Genomic DNA, 21,898 nt, shown 5'->3' with positions numbered 1-21,898 from the left:
GTACAATTTACAATGTGATATTACTTTTATAGTTTTTGTCACTTAACCCCTAACTGCTCCTGATGAGCAGGTCGGCACCTCCGCCGTCGGTGTGTGAAATGTGTGAGTGAACAGGTCAAATGTGAGGAACAAATTTGTAAAGAGCTTTTGGATAAAAGCTGTTATATAAATGCAGCCATTTATCATTTACATAAGAGCAAAATGGCCACCGTGTGAATGTGGTCAATTGAGTTGTGCTCCTTTTTAAGTTTTTCTCCAAAAACCACAAACTCATCACTGGCAACATTCTCAGATTGGGGGGTTCTTGTGGGGGACGGAACTCAACCTGGTCTCCCCATCTGTGGGGCCCGAGGTCGGCTTCCAGCCCCAGTATTTGGACAGCCTGCTCTTAAAAGGTTTTATAAGTTCATGAATCATCATGTTGTTGTGTGTGTCTGACCTATGACCCTACTGACCCGACGTGACCTTTATTCCCCCCCCTCCCCCCTCCTTTCTGTGATTGGTCAGGTCTGGCTCCAGCGTTTGTGCCGAACCCTTACATCATCAGTGCCGCTCCGCCCGGAACAGACCCCTACGCTGCGGGACTGGCAGCCGCTGCCACCCTGGGTGAGGAGGGGGAGAGGGGGACACACACACACACACACACACACACACACTTGAGACCAGACACACTGACATTTCCTTGCAATTTTGTTTCTACACACGCCTTCCTCACACTCACTACTCCTAATGTTACCTTCAGGATATATATATATATATATATATATATATACAGGTGCAGCTCAATAAATTAGAATATCGTGGAAAAGTTATTTTATTTCAGTAATTAAATTCAAAAAGCAAAACTATTATAGATTCATTACACACAAAGTGAAATATTTCAAGCCTTTATTTGTTTTAATTTGGATGATTATGGCTTACAGCCCAAAATTCTGTATCTCAGAAAGTTTGAATATTACATGAGACCAATCAAAAAAATATATTTTTAATATAGAAATGTCGGCCTTCTGAAAAGTATGTTCATGTATGTTCACTCAGTACTTGGTTGGGGCTCCTTTTGCACAAATGACTGCATCAATACAGCGAAATATATTGACTTTTCCACGATATTCTAATTCATTGAGCTGCACCTGTATATACAATAGTCGACTAATTGATCGAAAGGAGCCGCAGTCGACTGCCAACCTCTTAGTTGAATGCAAAAAAAAGAAATAATATTATAATTAGGGATGCTCGATATTGGCTTTTTTACCGATACCGATATTGTCCAACTCTTAATTTCCGATACCGATATCAACCGATACCGATATATGCAGGGTTCCCCTCCCCCAAAAAAACAGAATAATTTCATTACATATCTCTTGTTGTGGAATTAACACAACATTATGCATACTTTTGACAATAAATAAAATCAGAATTTGTTCTTACTTGCTTGCCTGGGTAAATAAAGGTTATAGAAATGTAAAAAAAAAAAAAAATTATATCACATTTTAATGCCAATATCGGCCGATAATATCCGTAGGCCGATAATATCGGACATCCCTAATTATAATACTTATTTTTTGGGATCATTCTTTCCAAAAGCAAAGAGGCCTAGAAGCGTGGCTAACACTAATGGCATGCATACCAGCGAGGCTAACTGCAACGGGCATAGAGGCACTGAAAGAGGATTTCACCCATCTAATGAACACACTAGACAAATATCAAGATGTATCCATCAGTGGACCAATTGCATGCTTTCGCAGAGGACAAGAAGGGGGGGGGGGGGGGGGTGTAAAAGAGGAGCGAGGAGAGAGATACCAGTCAATTATCTGCAAATTTTGGCCAATCAAAGTCGACTATACAAATCCTTAGTCGGGGTCAGGCCTAATATATACACACACACACAATGCGAAAAATCATTCAAGCTCTCCGTTGTGTCCTAACCCCTGTCCTAACTGCTAACCCCTGTGCAGGTCCAGCGGTCATGCCCCCTCAGTACTATGGTGTGACCCCCTGGGGGGTGTACCCAGCCAACCTGTTTCAACAGCAGGCCGCCGCAGCCAACAACTCGGCCAATCAGCAGGCGGCAAACCAAGGCCAACAGAACCAACAACAGGTCAGTGTGCTTCGTTTCTATTGGTCGGTAATGAAGGGCTTCCCACGGGTTCTCGTGGTGTGATTGGACGTTTTTTGTATTGAACTTGTAAATGTGTTCGTTGTGACACGTGACTAAAGTCGCAAAACGAGGCCTTTGTTCATGAAATGCAATAAAAATTTTATTTCAGTCTTCATCAAACTTGACTTATATGGCGGCAAAGTGAATGAGACGAATAGGCTGTATTTAATTACTGCAGTCTACATCATGATTGACAACACAAGTAGCTCAAGAGAGTCAAAGTCAACTTTATTGTCATTTCCCATAATGTGCAAGACATACAGAAAAATTCAATTATGTTCCCCCCCCTTCCCACGGTGTATATAAAAAGATAGACAATATAAACATAAAGTAACATATAGGACACTATAAACATAAAGAAACATATAGGACACAATATACAACACAGAATATACATGACTATATACAATATAAACGGTAGCTAAAAATGAAATGAATGAGTGAAATAAATATAGAGGTAAAAGAGAACTTAGTGCAAATCTTCTAGCAGCAGTGGTACATAGTAAAATAAATAAAGCAGTAAAATAATGGCAGTAAATTGGCAGTGAGTTAGTAAAGTGGCAGTGTGTGTCTGTGTGATGGTGTGTGTGTGTCAGTGTGGGGGGGGGGGGTTCCTAGTCCAGAGTCTGTGGGGGCAGAGAAATAGAGAGAGTTGTCCATGTTCACAACTATAGACTGGGCTGTGTTGGACCGTATGAATTAGGGATGGGTACAGAATCCGGTACTTTTAAGGGTATCGACCGAATCACGTCGGTACTACCAAGTACCGATTCGCGTGAGATCCACCGGATTCCATTTTTTTTTTTTTTTAAGTCCGATGAAGTCAATGTTTCGTTTACCGGGAAACGAAACCTGTGAAGTGTGCCCTTGCCGCATGTTCACGTGCACGTGCACGTGGATTTGAAGAAGTCGGGGCAATGGCAAGCCGAAAATGGTCGCAAGTGTGGTTACACTTTACAAAGCTAGATGCAACGCTCGCTGCAATATTATATACCGGGTATATATATATTAACACATTCGGGGCCAAATGTATATACTCTTTTCTGGACTCTTTTTGTATCACAAACAGTACTGTATTTGTAAATCTGGTATGTCATAAATGTATAGATGTAGCAGTACTGTCTATCGGTATGTCATGTATGTCATATATGTCCTGATTAATTGAAAATGGGGGACCCTGATGTAAACGAGACGAAAGTCTTTCTCTGGTCTGCATCCCCTTAACAATTGTGTGTATTGAGCTGTACTGTATTGTACCTAGAGCTGCCGCGGTATTGATGATTTCCTTACCGCACAAATTTGCAAAATATTTCCTACCGCCGCGGTTATTACTGCACGCACACAAAAAAAAAAAAAAAAAAAGTTTGAATGCATTTTTTTTTTAGTAGTAGTCTACTCTTTATAGCATATAGCCTGCCTCTAGTCTAAATGTCTATCTTTAGAGGATGACTTTGCAGCATGAATATTGTTTGGGATTCGGCAAGCACGCATTAGTTATTGAAAGTGAAACACGGATTTGAAGTTTCCCCTCTGGTCGTGCGCCGTTCACTCGGTGTCGCGGGCAGGGGTGGTTACCCCTAACCCCCCCGACCCTTTCTTATTATTATTACTATAAAGTTACTACTTTATAATAAAGGCATTCGTTTTGTGGCATTAACATTATATAGTTATACGTTCAATAACATCAGCGTATTTACCGGACAATAGCAAGGCAAGCAATACTCTATTCATATCTCAGTTCCTTTCTTTGCTCAGAGCGTGCTGAGTTGTCCCATTCTGCGGTCTGTTAATAAAGTTTTCAATCAGACAAGTGTATAGAACGAAGGGCTTTTATTATAACATTCGTTGCAGACAGTAAAATCATTATGTCTCGTTTAGTACTCCTTAGGAGCGATGGTAGTCCACTCCGGCGGAGAGTTAAAGCTAACGTTATTAGCCGTGTTGTGATGAGCTGACATTCAGGAAGTAAAAACCTAATACGCGCTTGCCGATTGGTGGTAACACACTGCATGACGCTACAACGTGTGACGCGTCTCTCTTCTGACCAATCAGTGGTCTGCAATGTTTCACGTGACTTTTCTGGTACCCAATAGGGTCGCTTGGAACCTCGATAGAGGAGTAGGGTATATCTGCAGAGCCGCAAGCCCAACGAGAGGAGGGTAATTTATTATTATTATTATAAAAAACAGCGGTGACGCGGTATTCAGCCTACTCTGCGGTGGCCGTGATGTAACAGCGATACCGCGGTAATGCGGTAATCGCGGCAGCTCTAATTGTACCCATTCTGCAATCTGTTAATAAAGTTTTCAATCAATCAATCAATTGGGGGCCGTCTAATCTCACGCTAAACGGCCAGCATTTCAAAACAGACTTGCATTGTATGTGAGGCTGTTTGTAGAGCTAAATCTATACTTTATAGTATTGCTATCTGTCCCTTCAAAATGGCTTAAAGAAAAAAAAATCATCAATACGTTCTCATTTTATAGACTCGTGAATATAAGCGTTATATGGGATTTGGACTAGTATATTTCCTGGAAGGCGAGATACAGGGCGCTAAGCTAATAACATTAAATCGAACAGCGTTTCGGCACTACAGAAGCTGTAGCTAAAATGCATATTGTCAGTATTCATGGTCCACCATGAATGCATGAAGGGGGGGGGGGGGGGGACGTCGTTTCTGATTATTGATTACCAATAACCGTGTTAGCCTCAGTAGCCACATTCGCTGATCGACTGGTTGGCTAACAAAGCAAGGCCTAATCCGCGTGTAATTTATGTGAAAAAGATCTTACAGTGGGCCGGTTGGATCCCCAAAAGGATTTCCCAGTTATCGATCGGCATCTGGTAGATCGATATGTCCATTGGCTGATGATATATTCCTTTACTGCATAGTGAATTCGGCGTCGCAAAGGTATTCCAAGCTACAGGCTACAAATATCGAATCCAGCTAACTGGAAACTCCATTGAAAGTAAAAAAAAGAAAAAAAGGCACCGTTCTGCCACAGGGAACACTGCATTATCGAGACAGCGCCCTTAAGAGGATCTGGCCGGTAATGCACTTTTCAGAATTCGAAGAGTGGGGTAAATCTGCAGTGCTGCTCTGTGACATTGAGTAGGTTATTAAAATGGAATAAAAGCCAAAACAACCTTGCCACAGACTTTTGAAGCCGTTTTCTGCCGTGTATCATCTTTACACTTGTACTCATTTAGTCTCTCCTTGTGGCTGGTGTTTCTAGGTGATGCGTGGTGGAGGAAACCAGCGACCCTTGACCCCTAGCCAGGGTCAACAGGGTCAGCAGAATGACCAGCTGGCGGCAGTGAACTCTGCTCTCGCCTTCGGACAGGGGCTGGCCGCCGGAGTGCCTGGTCAGTGGTGTTTACACACACACACACACACAACCCCTCTCCAACACACACACACACACAAACCCCTATCCAACACACACACACACACACCTACACACACACACACACACACACACACACACACACACACACACACAACCCCTCTCCAACACACACACACACAAACCCCTATCCAACACACACACACACACACACACACATACACACACACACACACACGCACACAAACCCCTATCCAACACACACACACACATGCAGACTGAAGCTCTCTCTCTCTCTCTCTGCCTAGGTTCTAGGTTTTTTTAAGGATATGTGGTTGTAGTTTGTATTTATTTGATTGCATTGTTACATCCCTTGTGTGTAAATAAAGTTTTTTTTTATAAAATCAAAAAAGATCTCTCTCTCTGTAACCCCTGTGTCTCTCTCTGTAACTCCCCCGTGTTTCTCTCTCTCTGTAACTCCCCTGTGTGTCTCTCTCTCTCTTCAGGTTACCCAGTCCTGGCCCCTGCAGCGTACTACGACCAGACAGGGGCCCTGGTGGTCAACACTGGAGCTCGCAGTGGCCCCGTGCGCCTCATGGCCCCTGGCTCGGTCATCATCTCCCCCTCCGCAGCGCAAGCAGGTAATATCTGAGACCAAACCGTGCAGCATGTGTGTTCTGGGGTTCTGGAAGGAAGCCCCTTTGCATGGACAGTAGGGCTGTCTCCCCGTAGCCTGTTTTTGGGCTTCGAACTTTGTCAGGGTTTTTCGAACGGACGTTCGAACCTTCGTTTTTAATAATTTTTTTAAATTCAAAAAAATTAAATATAATTTTTTTATCCTCAAACAAAATCCTCAATTAGAATAAAGTGATTAATCTGATTAAATGATTTTTTTTTTTTTTTTTAAATCAACTTTCTTTAATGAATATAACTAATCAGTTTTAATACTATAATATGAGTGTAGCCTAATCTTTATCTGCAACTGTGAAAAACCCCATTGGTTTAAACAGAATGAATAAACACAAACAAATATATATATATATTATTACATTTTTTATTAAAACATTTTAATTCGAATGTTGATTTAGAATTCGAATGCCAACGTAACGAACGAAGGTCCGAACGTTCTACCATTTGGGCTCAGCCCTGACAGACAGCACGTGAGATGTTGTCCAGAGACCGTGTCCAGAGAATTCACCCTTTGCTAAAAGCAGCGGGAGACCAATGATAGCTTGGAAACCGCATTTGGAGTTTGTTCAAAGCGCTCCTCCTCGTATTAATTAACATTAGCCATCGTTATACGATGACTCCAGCTAGAAAGTGAATGTTTACCCAGAGGATTGTTGAAGTGGAGACCTACCCCCCGCGCTGCAGGCCGGTACGGGATCACCCTGTGAAGCAGTTTCTCATTCTTGCACTGTTAACGGTGTTCCCTCTGTCCCAAAGTCTCTGGCGTTACTTCGATGCTGATGGGCGTGACATCATGTACGTAGCCTTCCAAATGCACATTATAGACATCTTGCTTCTCTCTGAAATTCAACGATACACATTTTCCCCCACAAAAATATACTGTGTTTCTTCAGGGACTCGGAACCCGTGGCAACAGTAACTAAGGGGGCGGGGCATAGCGAAGGTTGAATTACGCACGCATCCCAAAATGTCTTTATTTTTTACCAATAGTAAAAGGGTCTGTAAGACGCCACCGTATAAACTACAATCTCGCATCACCATATAAACTACAATCTCATCACTGTATAAACTACAATCTCATCACCGTATAAACTACAATCTCTCATCACTGTATAAACTACAATCATCACCATATAAACTACAATCTCATCACGGTATAAACTACAATCTCATCACTGTATAAACTACAATCTCATCACTGTATAAACTACAATCTCATCACCGTATAAACTACAATCTCATCACTGTATAAACTACAATCTCATCACTGTATAAACTACAATCTCATCACTGTATAAACTACAATCTCATCACTGTATAAACTACAATCATCACTGTATAAACTACAATCTCATCACTGTATACTACAATCTCATCACTGTATAAACTACAATCTCATCACCGTATAAACTACAATCTCATCACCATATAAACTACAATCTCTCATCACCGTATAAACTACAATCTCATCACCGTATAAACTACAATCTCATCACCATATAAACTACAATCTCATCACCGTATAAACTACAATCTCATCACCATATAAACTACAATCTCTCATCACCGTATAAACTACAATCTCATCACTGTATAAACTATAATCTCATCATCACCGCATAAACTACAATCTCATCACTATATAAACTACAATCTCATAACCGTATAAACTAGTCTCATCACCATATAAACTACAATCTCATCATATAAACTACAATCTCATCACTGTATAAACTACAATCTCATCATCATATAAACTACAATCTCATCACCTTATGAACTACAATCTCATCACTGTATAAACTACAATCTCATCACCTAGAACTCTTTAATAAGTATATACCACCGTTGTTTATACTATTGAGCATGTGATCCATGTGTCAGGGTAAATTTCTCTCGTATCAGCCCAGCCTTACAAGCTTACTTTAACTCCTCTACCATGTATCTAACATCCCAAAACTGAAAACTAGGGCTGCTTTTTATTGCATTTATTGAACAAAAGATTGTCTTTTTAACAATTGACAATTGTCCACAATAGTTGTATCTCGATTACCTTGTTTTCATAATTGTTTGAAGTCAAATGTTGACATGATCAACAATTTCTGTCTTTTAGAATATTTGAGCGTTTCAGATCCAGACTCCTTGGATGTTCTTACCAAGGCAGCTCTCTATGTATTGAAGATGAATTTTTTATTAAATCTTTTCAAGAAAATACTTTTAAAAAGATTTCACAAACACAAATGTGCATGCCACACTATAGGGGTGGGAGTCTCATTTTACGCCGGGTCAAATGCATCTAACATGCTTTGCATCCTCGCCATTCTTTTATGCCCACGTCACGCTAAAAACCTAAACTAACGTTAGCTGTTCTCAGAGGCATAGAGAAAACAGCAGTTTCATTAGTGAGGAGGGGGGGGGGGGGTGGCTGAGTCTCTCTACGTTCAATGATTTTTAAGTAGCAAAACGTTACACTATAAAAACTAACTAGATAGTTGATGATAATAAACTTAACTTCATTAGCTGAAATATTCGTATTGATTAAATACACCTGGGGGGGGGGTGTCTTATTGATTAAATACACCTGGGGGTGGTCTTATTGATTAAATACACCTGGGGGGGTCTTATTGATTAAATACACCTGGGATGGTCTTATTGATTAAATACACCTGGGGTGGTCTTATTGATTAAATACACCTGGGGGGGGGGGGGGGGGTCTTATCGATTAAATACACCTGGGGGTGGTCTTATCGATTAAATACACCTGGGGGGGGGGGTCTTATTGATTAAATACACCTGGGGGGGGGTCTTATTGATTAAATACACCTGGGGCGGGGGGTCTTATTGATTAAATACACCTGGGGGGGTCTTATTGATTAAATACACCTGGGGGGGGGGGTCTTATCGATTAAATACACCTGGGGGGTGGTCTTATTGATTAAATACACCTGGGGTGGTCTTATCGATTAAATACACCTGGGGGGGGGGGGTCTTATTGATTAAATACACCTGGGGGGGGGGGTCTTATTGATTAAATACACCTGGGGGTAGTCTTATTGATTAAATACACCTGGGGGGTCTTATTGATTAAATACACCTGGGGGTAGTCTTATCGATTAAATACACCTGGGGTGGTCTTATCGATTAAATACACCTGGGGGGGGGGGGGTCTTATTGATTAAATACACCCGGGGGGGTCTTATTGATTAAATACACCTGGGGGTGGTCTTATCGATTAAATACACCTGGGGGTGGTCTTATCGATTAAATACACCTGGGGGTGGTCTTAATACACCTGGGGGTCTGATCGATCCTCCTCACATAATCTGAGAGGCACCTGATCCCTTGGAATTTTATGAAGCCTTTGCTCAACTGCAGGGATTTCTTGGTCCGAACAAAACGATTTCTCAGCGGTGGTCACAGGCCTGTGTGGACACGGGACGCAGAGTCCAGTATCGCTGGTGGTAGAGGGTTAAAGCTCATGTATTTGTGGGTCGTGGGTTCGGATCCTACTCATGACCTCTGTCCGATCATCCTCCCCCTCTCGCCCCCTTCCTTACTGTTACTGTTGTCTGTTTACTTGTTTACTGTTGTCTCCATATGCTTTAAAAATTATTATAAGTTATGTGTTTTATTTCCCCTGGCCATATCACGGTGTGGTGTATTCATATACATTCTTGTTTGTTTGGATCGCCGATTGGGGCTTTAGCCCTTTCACTACCACACTACAGGAGGTTAACCTTTCACTACCACACTACAGACGGTTAAAGGGGAGATGTTGCATAGCGATATAAACATAGTCATAGTGTAACGGAGGTACCGCAGTATATCCACAGTCACGGGTACAAGTAGTGACGTGGCTGTGGATGGTAAGCGGTACTGCAAGTAAACTCACTCCCCAGAGGCATCCAGACCCGGAAGCAAGCAGTGAATTCACTTCTTGCTTAGTGGTCTGTGATGCCGCCCGCGGCGCCGGCGTCCGGGGTTCAACTCCCACTCAGGGCGATCCCTTAACAGGGGTCGAATCGACTTAAAACACAACGCAGACAAGATCACACCGGCCACATGTGGTGCCGTTAGACCCGGATGCCCTGGGTGGTGTGAGTTTAGTGGGGTGAGTGTAACGGAGGTACCGCAGTATATCCACAGTCACGGGTACAAGTAGTGACGTGGCTGTGGATGGTAAGCGGTACTGCAAGTAAACTCACTCCCCAGAGGCATCCAGACCCGGAAGCAAGCAGTGAATTCACTTCTTGCTTAGTGGTCTGTGATGCCGCCCGCGACGCCGGCGTCCGGGGTTCAACTCCCACTCAGGGCGATCCCTTAACAGGGGTCGAATCGACTAAAACACAACGCAGACAAGATCACACCGGCTACAATAGCATCAAATGAGTATTTAGATAAACCACAGAAAAAATCACGTTATAAAAATAAGCCGTTTCTAAGAAAAAACTATTTGTTATGTCCCTTCGTGTAGAATTTATCAACCAGTGCACCACCATGTTTGTTCACGTTAAATGCTGACGTCACGGAGATGGTACTGGCAGTATTATACTGTAGGTTTAACACAGGCATTCTCCAACAGCTGCAAAAACGAATGGTGTCAATTATGTTATAAGACATTGATATCAGGAGCTATCTGTAGCTACTGCTGGCCGGCTAGATAACGTTAGACAACGCCTCTTGTATTAAACTAAAGTGAATAGTTTACTGGGTCATTTTGTTTAAACAGTGAGCTAACGTGAGCTAACGTTAGCTACCTAGCTAACGGAGGTCTCTTGCACTCGACTATTGCCGGAGCATTTGTTGAAATCAGGAGCTATCAGTAGCTAGCCAGCTAGATAACGTTAGACAATGCCTCATGTATTAAAGTTTAAACTAAAGTGAATAGTTTACTGGGTCATTTTGTTTAAACAGTAACGTTAGCTAGGCAGCTAACGTTAGCTCACGGAACGATAGCTAGTTAGCCAACAACTGCGAAAACAAATGCCAAAATGATGATATCAGACGTTGATATCAGGAGCTATCAGTAGCTAGCCAGCTAGATAACGTTAGACAACGCCTCATGTATTAAACTAAAGTGAATAGTTTACTAGGTCATTTTGTTTAAACAGTGAGCTAACGTGAGCTAACGTTAGCTACCTAGCTAACGGAGGTCTCATGCACTCGACTATTGCCGGAGCATTTGTTGACATGGGAGGGGGAGGGGCAAGGCGTGCAGCAGCCAATAGCCTTGCAGCTGGAGGCTACTCGCAGCAGCTGTGTGCGAGAGAGAGAAGAGAATTTGATCATGTTTTTCGCGTGTGTCATCGATCGGTTTTCACGATCGACGAAAATAAAGCATTATCGGAATTCACCAATCTCATATTTATACTGAATATCGGCCGATACCGATCGCTGGTCGATCGATCGGGGCATCCCTATTCACGACACTCCATATTTACGTAGCTATCTAACCAGCAGTGTAAACCGGGAGCCAGCCCAAACCATCACCGTGACGTCACCATCAAAATGGCGCCGCCCATGGCCAAAACGGGGAAATTACATTTTAGTTTTCAGACAAATAAGCAGGATTTCACATTTGATTATAGGACCCTGTCTTACCCAACAAACAAACTAGGCTCATATTGTTCAACGCTTCATCTCCCCTTTAACAGTCTGTAGTGTGGTAGTGAAAGGGTTAACCTTCTGTAGTGTGGTTGTGAAAGGGTTAACCTTCTGTAGTCTGGTTGTGAAAGGGTTTTTATTTAAAAGAAAATCCAGCTTTTTTTTTTCCCAGCAAAAAACAGCTCCTCTCTGTCCCCTCTTCACCAGTTGCGGCGGCAGCAGCTTCGGCGGGCGGCGGCAACGGCGGCCTCGGGGGCGGAGCTAACGGTCCCTTCCGAGCCATGACGTCCCAGCAGCAGCACCAGCACCACCAACAGCAGCAGCATCAGCACCAGCAGCAGCAGCAACACCAGCAGCAGCAGCAGCAACACCAGCAGCAGCAACAGCACCACCAGCAGCAAGGCGGGCCCGGGGGAGCCCTGGGAGGCAGCTCCTTCTACGGCTCCAACTCCCTCAACTCCTCCTCCCAGAGCTCCTCCCTCTTCTCTCAGGGCTCCGCCCAGCAGGGCCCCGGCTCCGCCTCCCTGGGCTTCAGTCAGCCAGGCTCCTCCTCCCTTGGAGCCTCCCTGGGAGCCACGCTGGGAGGCTTTGGTACTGCAGGTAGGAGAGAGAGGAGGGGAGAGATGGGGAGGGTTTGAGTTTATTTGGATCCCATTTTCAACAAGTCAAAGGAAGACAAATATTAGCTAGCTTAACTAATACAGAACTGGACGACTGCTCCGCTAGCTAGCGATAACAACAATAATACTTCCGGTCGGGGGGTTTCAAAATAAAAGAGCGAAGTCTAAAACACGGAAACTTTTTTTTAAATGAAAACGAAAAAGATCGGTTTCCCGTGTGAATGTACGTACACACAATTGTCTATACACAGAGAAGCATACTGGTAGTACAACGGTGATCAGAATGCATGTTGCCAACGCAATTTGACGTGATGTCTCGGGTTGCTACTGGATAGAACAGAATGGTAGCCAACACTTATGATTTGTGATTGATTGGTTAATTATGAAATGTTAATCTTATTGTTTTTAATAGTGTTTTTGAGAGAGTATTCGAATATGCATTCGGAAACACCAACGAGTATTCAAAGCCTGTAAAATGGTATTTGGGACAGCCCTACACAATTTTTTTTTTTTTTTTTTTTTATAATCTTTTTCCCCCTCCATTTTCCTCCGATTTTCTCCCATCCCAATGTTAGTCATTATGCCAATTCCCAATCCCCTTCCTGGTCGCTCCGCACTTACCCCCCACAGTCAGATCATCTGGGAGAGTGGAGGCTATCACGTGCTTCCTCCGACACACGTCCAGCCAATCAACCGCTTCTTTTCACCTGGCAGCGCGGATATTCTCCGAGAGGGCGTAGCGTGTGGAAGGATCACACTATCCCACTCAGGTCCCATCCGCGCTTAGCAGGCGCCCCGACCGAACTGTAGGAGTCGCTGTTTACAACGACCCGGACCCACCCCGCCAGCTTCTCCCACCCTCTAATACTGCCAATTGTATTAGTGTGAACGGCCAGCCAAGCTGGTGACAACCCCGGAGCTAATATATATATGTTTTAATAAATTATCTGTATTTTAAACTATTAACGCTGACTCATTCCTTCAGTCCACTCAAAATGATGCTAATATTCCTTGTTGTTTATTATATTAATTGAAAAAGAAAGCAATACGCTTGGACCAGCACTCAAATTAATTGAAAATTGCATATGAGAGTATTATATAGTAATAATGACACATATATTACACACATATACAAGTCAATAGCGATATACTAAAAAGCTATTTATCATTTTTGGCTGGTAAAAAATCTGCCTGGCTGGTAGTTTTTTAAATCTACCAGCCACCTTGGCTGGTAAGCCAAAAATAAAATTGTGTTCCCTGCTTATTAAAGCACTGTTTCCCTTGTTTAGTTCATTGTTCAAGTCATAAGCTTGTTCAGTTGTCACAATGTACTGTAAATAAAAACGTGCACTGAAAAGTTACAGTATGTAGATTTATTTATTTGTATGACAAAGTCAGAGTCAACCCTTGCAAAGTATCAGTTTTATTTAATGAATTGAAAACAGCATTGATATTACGTAAAAGCAAACTGGCAATAGAAAAGATGTTCAAAATAATCTAGTCCCCTTAAAACGCTAACGCTAGGGGAGCTCCAGTAGCTCACCGTGTATCTCGGCGCCATTTCGGCGTCGGGGACAACCGTGCGTGTCACGGATCTGGGGTACACGAGTTCGACTCCCGGACTCGCCGTATTTTCTCAGAGTGTCTTCCCCTGATCTATATCCCATTCAACCTGTTTCTGTCGGTCATGCTTGACCAGAAAAAAGCGATAAACGCTAAAAAGAACCAGCTGTCTGGTCAAAGTTAAAAAAAAAAAAAAAAACGCTAACGCTATTAAAAAAATATATACAGTGGAGGTTAAAGGATAACTCCAACATTTTGGGAAATTAGCTTATTTAACATCTTCCCTGGAGTTAGACAAGAAGATACATACCTTTTTTGTCTCTGTGCGTGCATGTAGCTTAGGGAACAGACGCTCCGTTAGCATAGCTTAGCTTCATCACTGGAAGTGAGGCGGGACAGTACCCTGACGTTCCCTACAGGTTTGTTGATATTCTCATTCCTTCAAAGGATCTGAACCGATTGAAGTTTATGGATACCATGACTTAAAATCCTCTTACCTTGACGATTAAAAGCCTCCCCAATTTAGAAAACAGTAATCCAATGGCTGGTATTGATAATATACTACTAACTACTGGACGCTCGGAGCTAACCGGAGCTAACGCAGAACAGGATGTGTAAAGCAAATATAATGACTTCCTTTCTGGGGTTTTCAAAATAAAGGTGCGACGTTTATAGCAGCGGAAAACGTTTATTTTGTACATTATCTAACGTTAACACGAACCTAAACTAACGTTACAACTAACCTAAAGTTAGTTTAGGTTCGTGTTAACGTTAGATAATGTACAAAATAAATGTTTTCCGCTGCTATAGACGTCGCTCTTTTATTTTGAAACCCCCCAGAAAGGAAGTCATTGCTCTTGTTATCTGCTTGAGTGTCCGGTTAGCTCCGTTAGCGTGCAGTAGTTAGTAGTATATCAATACCAGCCATTGGATTACTGTTTTCTAAATTGGGGAGGCTTTAAATCGTCAAGGTAAGAGGATTTTAAGTCATGGTATCCATAAACTTCAATCGGTTCAGATCCTTTGAAGGAATGAGAATATCAACAAACCTGTAGGGAACGTCAGGGTACTGTCCCGCCTCACTTCCAGTGATGAAGCTAAGCTATGCTAACGGAGCGTCTGTTCCCTAAGCTAAATGCACGCACAGAGACAAAAAAGGTATGTATCTTCTTTTCTAACTCCAGGGAAGATGTTAAATAAGCTAATTTCCCAAAATGTTGGAGTTATCCTTTAAAATAAGAATGACTTGGCCTGAAAAAAAGTTCAGTCAGTAGATTTTTTTTGCTTTAATCCCTGGGGAGGGAGAGGAGAAGGGGGAGAGGAGAGATGGTGAGAAGGGGAGGGAGGGAGAGAGGTATTATTTTTGGCAGGGAACCTCTGCTGTTGCTCAGTGAGGCGAGCATCACACTAACATTGCCCGAGTTGGGGGTTTGATTCCCACTGGGGCCGTTAATGCACTTGTGGTACTACAAGGTGCTCTGGGTAAAGGCTGTCCACCAAATGGGTTATGTTATGTGTGTCTCCCTCTAGTGGCCAACTCCGGTGGTGGCAGTGGCTCCAGAAGGGACTCTCTGACGGGCAGCAGTGACCTGTACAAGCGCACGCCCTCCAGCCTTACCCCCATTGGCCATGGAGGATTCTACAACGGAACCTTGGGCTTTAGCTCCTCCCCTGGCCCAGTGGGCATGCCCCTCCCCAACCAAGGCCCCTCCCATTCCCTCACACCCCCGCCTTCCCTGTCCAATCACAGCTCCTCGTCCAACCTCAACCTAGGTAAGAGTGTGCTTGTGTGTCTGGGTGGCGTTCTTTATGTGTTGAGATGTACAACAAACTATATACTCGAGTCTACACACTGGTTGATTTCAAAACGAGCTAGATTACCAATTTTTTGTTTTTTAATCCTCTTTCTCCGATTTTTTCTCTTTTTTCCTCCCCGTCCCAATTTAGTCGTGCCAATTCCCCCCCTCCCCTACCTGGTTGTTGTGCGCATGTTCTCCTACTGGTCGGTACAAGGGAACCCTGAAGTCATCCGCACGCTTCCTCCGACACACGCAGCGACAGCCAGTGACTCTTTTTTCACCTGGCAGCGAGGACTCTCATTGGTGAAGTGTAACGCGTGGGAGGTCACGCTGCCTTCATCAAGTCCTGCCTCCACTGAGCAAGCGCCCAGACCTGACCTGTAGGCATCGCTGTCCACAACGCCAGATTCCCACCCATGACTTGCCCTCCCCCTAACCCAGCCAAATGAGTTAGTATAGCGATCAGCCCAAGCCAAAGGCAATGCTGACTCCGGGAGTCGAGACCGCAGCCTCTTGCATTGGTGACGAGCGCAATCTCCGCTACGCCACCTGACCGCCCCCGAGCTAGATTACCATTTGACAACTTTTTATTAAAAGGACCCCAACGTGAAATGAGTCTATAATATTCTAACATTCATTATGTGTTCAATGCAAATATTGGATCAGGTATTTGCCGTTTATTTGTGTAATCCAATCGCGACTCACCTCGCTCCTACATCCCGCCCCCCTCAGGCGGCCTGACCAATGGCAGCGGGCGTTTCATCTCCGCGGCGCCCGGAGCGGAGGCAAAGTACCGCAGTGCCGCCAGCTCGGGCTCCTCCCTCTTCTCTCCCAGCAGCCAGCTGTTCCCGTCGTCACGGCTACGCTACGGCATGTCGGACGTGATGCCGTCGGGGCGCAGCCGCCTGCTGGAGGACTTCAGGAACAACCGCTACCCCAACCTGCAGCTGCGGGACATCGCAGGACACATCATGGAGTTCAGTCAGGACCAGCACGGGAGCAGGTAACCTGTCGTTATTACAGTGTTTACATCTAACCCCAACCCCAAGGACACAAGTCAATGCCATTTTTAACCTCTTAACGTGCACCGGGACGTATACGTCCCGACGTGCCTGTGCGCGGAACGCACAAAGTCACAGCACTTTGCGAGCATCTAGCAGGCTCTGGGCTGCATTTTTCACAGAACATATAAATTACCATTCGAAAGATCTATTTGTTGAAGTTCGAACGCCACCTCACTCGACCAAATCCGTGCCTCGGTTCTCGAGTTACGTGACTATATGTCGGGCGAACGTCTTTTTATGCGTGCATGTCACTCCCGACACTGCCAATCATCTGCTGATGGCGTAGATTATTGTTCAGCGTTGTAGCCAATGAGTACCTTTCCAATTATACCCCACGTGGGGGGGTGCGAATAAGGGATCTAGGTGAAAGTTGATGAGCTAAAACCAGAAGTGAATTACACTTCAGAATGAGTGGATGAGGAAATGGATTTGGAAGAGCTTTTTTTTTTTATTGTTGCATGGTTTACCCGGATCTCTCTCAAAGACACATTTCTGAATGGATTTTTATCAAATTTGGACATGTACTACATAAGACTTCAGGCTATGGATCCGCTGTGTTTTCCAGCTTACGGTATACATATTTTTTATATATATTTTCTTTTGGGATAATGCAACCACTACCATGTCTCAGTTCAACTCAAGTTCAGATAGGGCTGGGCGATATGGCCTAAATATGATATCACGATATTTTCTGACCTTTCGGCGATACACGATACACATCACAATGTTTTTCTTTTTTACCCTAAACAATTCATTATGAGGCTTACCAAGACAGTATTTGAGTTTGCAAGCTAACATTAAAGACAAAATAAAATACCCATGCATTTAGCATTTTTATATTAGATTTAGATTATTGGATTATTAGATTATATATTGCATATATTTAGCAATGAGATATTATATGATTTAGATATGAAATATGATGAATTGAAAATGGGGGACCCTGATGTAAACAAGACGAAAGTCTTTCTCTGGTCTGCATCCCCTTAACAATTGTATGTATTGAGCTGTACTGTACCCATTCTGCAATATGTTAATAAAGTTTTAAATCAATCCATCAATCAATAGCATTTTAGCATTTTTATGAAACTACTGTATATATGTATGTCTCTAAATGTTTTGATGAATTGAAAATGGTGGACCCTTATGTAAAAAAGCCGAAAGTCTTTTTCTGGTCTTCATCCTCCTGTACTGTATTGTACCCATTCTGCAATCTGTTAATAAAGTTTTCATTCATTCATTCTGACGGAAAACAGAATAATTTTGATTGACAGTCGAGTCTGCCAATTACGTCACACCGCTTGCACCCGCCCTGCTGTTCTTAGCACCAATCGGCAAGCGCTATTAGTTTTTGACTTCCTGAATGTCCTCCATTGATTTTGACGAGTGCTAACAACAACAAAGCTACTAACATTAGCTCCCCGCGGCCGACGAGTAGGAGACCAGTGCTCCGCAGGATGACTAAACGAGGCATAATGATTTTACTGCAACAAATGTTATAATAAAAGCCTTTCCATACATCTGTCTGATTGAAAACTTTAACAGACCGCAGAATGGGCATATCTCAGCATGGGCTGAGATATGAACGAGTAACGTGTGGACCAGATTGACGCGACACAATCCTCTTCGTCAAAACATCACGATATCCACGATACGTTGAAAAAGTCTATCGTTAATGAACTGTACCCGATATTTATATAATGTCATATCGCTCAGCCCTAAGTTCAGACCTCTTACTCTATTTCATTAGCACTAAAAGTGATTTTCCTTTTTTGCATTAGACCAGGCTCATGCATGTGCTATAAGTATAAAGCTAAGCTTTGCAAAAAAAGTATGCAGTCCTCAAGTTCGAATAAAAGAATTGCCACTTTACTGGGTGCCTGTTAACACTTTGGGTGCCATGGGTTAAATTCATGATATACCATAGATTGCCAGCTCTATTTGTCTATGGAGAAGTACCCCTTCTTTGCATGGCTATAACTTTTTAAATTCTATTGCTACATTGCCATTATTAGGGCCCATTCAAAGTCCTATATGTATTGTTCATTGTGTAGCAACGTTAAACTTTTTCATTCACATATTCATAGTAAAGTATGGTCTAATGTATAAGTATGTTTTCATCCCTTTCTGCAGCTTTCTCCAGAACGTGATCTATAGCCCCAAATGCATTATATTGATGATGAAATACAGTTTGATGGCAATCGGGGCGATATAAAAAATTTCAATTGGACTTCAACATATTTTGCCGGTCAAATACCGGTAATTACCGGCTAACGGAAATGCTGCCCTCCCCCTCCCTCTAGCTTCATCCACTGACGTCTCTCTCTCCCTCCCCCTCTCTCTCCAGCTTCATCCACTGATGTCTCTCTCCCTCCCTCCCTCTCTCTCCAGCTTCATCCACTGATGTCTCTCTCCCTCCCTCCCTCTCTCTCCAGCTTCATCCACTGATGTCTCTCCCTCCCCCTCTCTCCAGCTTCATCCACTGACGTCTCTCCCTCCCTCCCTCTCTCCAGCTTCATCCACTGACGTCTCTCTCCCTCCCTCCCTCTAGCTTCATCCACTGACGTCTCTCTCTCCCTCCCCCTCTCTCTCCAGCTTCATCCACTGATGTCTCTCTCCCTCCCCCTCTCTCTCCAGCTTCATCCACTGATCTCTCTCTCCCTCCCCCTCTCTCTCCAGCTTCATCCACTGATGTCTCTCTCCCTCCCCCTCTCTCCAGCTTCATCCACTGACGTCTCTCCCTCCCCCTCTCTCTCCAGCTTCATCCACTGACGTCTCTCCCTCCCTCCCTCCCCCTCTCTCTCCAGCTTCATCCACTGACGTCTCTCCCTCCCCCTCTCTCTCCAGCTTCATCCACTGACGTCTCTCCCTCCCCCTCTCTCTCCAGCTTCATCCACTGACGTCTCTCCCTCCCTCCCTCCCCCTCTCTCTCCAGCTTCATCCACTGACGTCTCTCCCTCCCCCTCTCTCTCCAGCTTCATCCACTGACGTCTCTCCCTCCCTCCCTCCCCCTCTCTCTCCAGCTTCATCCACTGACGTCTCTCCCTCCCCCTCTCTCTCCAGCTTCATCCACTGACGTCTCTCCCTCCCTCCCTCCCCCTCTCTCTCCAGCTTCATCCACTGACGTCTCTCCCTCCCCCTCTCTCTCCAGCTTCATCCACTGACGTCTCTCCCTCCCTCCCTCCCTCCCTCCAGCTTCATCCACTGACGTCTCTCTCTCTCTCCCTCCCTCCCTCCCTCTAGCTTCATCCACTGATGTCTCTCCCTCCCTCCCTCTCTCCAGCTTCATCCACTGACGTCTCTCCCTCCCTCCCTCCCTCTAGCTTCATCCACTGACGTCTCTCCCTCCCTCTCTCTCTCCAGCTTCATCCACTGACGTCTCTCCCTCCCTCCCTCTAGCTTCATCCACTGACGTCTCTCCCTCCCTCTCTCTCTCCAGCTTCATCCACTGACGTCTCTCCCTCCCTCCCTCTCTCCAGCTTCATCCACTGACGTCTCTCCCTCCCTCCCTCCCTCTAGCTTCATCCACTGACGTCTCTCCCTCCCTCCCTCTAGCTTCATCCACTGACGTCTCTCTCCCTCCCTCCCTCCCTCTAGCTTCATCCACTGATGTCTCTCTCCCTCCCTCCCTCCCTCCCTCCAGCTTCATCCACTGACGCCTCTCTCCTTTAGATATGTAGAATATGGATTTGTTGTATTGGATTTTTGCTTTGTTTTACATGTTATTTGTGTATTAAGTCCTTTGGTCAGAACATCAGGGACCAGGCTGGAAATAAGTGTTGTCACTTTAGCATGTCATCCCTTGGATTTGTTGTGTCTTTGGATCCATAAATAAAATCAATCACTCCCTCTCTCCCTCTCTCTCTCCCTCCCTCCCTCCCTCCCTCCCTCCCTCCCTCCCTCCCTCCCTCCCTCCCTCCCTCCCTCCCTCTCTCCCTCCCCCCCCTCCCTCCCTCCCTCCCTCCCTCCCTCTCTCCCTCCCTACCTCTCTCCCTCCCTCCCTCCCTCCCTCCCCTGCCTCCCTCCCCTGCCTCCCTCCCTCCCTCTCTCCCTCTCTCTCCAGGTTCATCCAGTTGAAGCTGGAACGGGCCAGTTCAGCAGAGCGGCAGCTGGTCTTCAGTGAGATCCTGCAGGCCGCCTACCAGCTGATGGTCGACGTCTTCGGGAACTACGTCATCCAGAAGTTCTTTGAGGTGTGTGTGTGTGTGTGTGCGTGTGTGTGTGTGTGTGTGCGTGTGTGTGCGTGTGTGTGCGTGCAGTTATAATTGCCAATATTTAACCCTTTCACGGCCGCACTACCAAACGGTTAACCCTTTCACTGCGACAATACACAGCAGGTTAACCCTTTCACTGCCACACGACAGCAGGTTAACCCTTTCGCTGCCACACTACAGAAGGTTAACCCTTTACTATCACACTACCGACAGTGAAGGGTTAACCTTCTGTAGTGTGGCAGTGAAAGGGTTAAAGAATATAACCTTCTGTGTTTTTTTTCCTTCCTATCATCAACATAGTCTAGGAAAAGACCAAAACCTACGAAACATTTCTTCTAATTACAAGTATGGTCTGTCCAGCCGACACCAGATTATAGCTCGTATCCAGACGTCATAGATCTCAAAGAACTGTTCAAACAAGTCACAGCGCTGTACTTGTTTGCTTTGGTCGGTATTATTCGCCAATGAACACCAGTACTTTTTCCTGAGCTATAATCCGGTGTTGGCTGCATGAACTATACTTGTAAGTAGAAGACGTGCATTGTAGGTTGAGTTTTTTTTTTTTTCGTAGGCTGCGTCGACGATATGAAAAGTGAAATTACATTTATCCTTTAATGTGTTTGTGATTTCAAGAGCTGTGGCTTTGGGGATATGGATTAAGAGGAGTCTGTGAAACCAAACCATAGCTCTCTATCTCTGTCTCTCTCTGTCTCTCTCGCTCTCTCTGTCTCTCTCTCTGTCTCTCTCTGTCTCTCTCTCGCTCTCTGTCTCTCGCTCTCTGTCTCTCTCTCGCTCTCTGTCTCTCTCTGTCTCTCTCTCTGTCTCTCTCTGTCTCTCTC

The 21,898-nt window shown here is 44.5% G+C and overlaps 1 protein-coding gene across 6 annotated transcripts in view; it reads left to right on the top strand.

The window, feature by feature from the left end:
- pum1 (pumilio RNA-binding family member 1) overlaps positions 1 to 21,898 on the top strand; it is a 165,265-nt gene that overhangs the window by 115,548 nt on the left and 27,819 nt on the right. For 3 of the 6 annotated variants that reach the window (XM_084313570.1, XM_084313569.1, XM_084313573.1), the window contains 9 exons: positions 508 to 606; positions 1,956 to 2,098; positions 5,395 to 5,524; positions 6,012 to 6,146; positions 6,952 to 6,990; positions 12,007 to 12,399; positions 15,513 to 15,755; positions 16,514 to 16,784; positions 20,909 to 21,038. In XM_084313570.1, coding sequence (XP_084169696.1) covers positions 508 to 606; positions 1,956 to 2,098; positions 5,395 to 5,524; positions 6,012 to 6,146; positions 6,952 to 6,990; positions 12,007 to 12,399; positions 15,513 to 15,755; positions 16,514 to 16,784; positions 20,909 to 21,038 — 1,583 coding nt within the window. The remainder of the gene's footprint in view (positions 1 to 507; positions 607 to 1,955; positions 2,099 to 5,394; positions 5,525 to 6,011; positions 6,147 to 6,951; positions 6,991 to 12,006; positions 12,400 to 15,512; positions 15,756 to 16,513; positions 16,785 to 20,908; positions 21,039 to 21,898) is intronic. The other 3 variants (XM_084313574.1, XM_084313572.1, XM_084313571.1) reach the window with 2 other exon arrangements.

This window comes from Notolepis coatsorum, assembly GCF_963971535.1.
Source record: "Notolepis coatsorum genome assembly, chromosome: 4".
NCBI classification, from domain to species: Eukaryota; Metazoa; Chordata; class Actinopteri; order Aulopiformes; family Paralepididae; genus Notolepis; species Notolepis coatsorum.
Note: the sequence above shows the minus strand (reverse complement) of the source record. Positions and strands in the feature narration are given on the sequence as shown.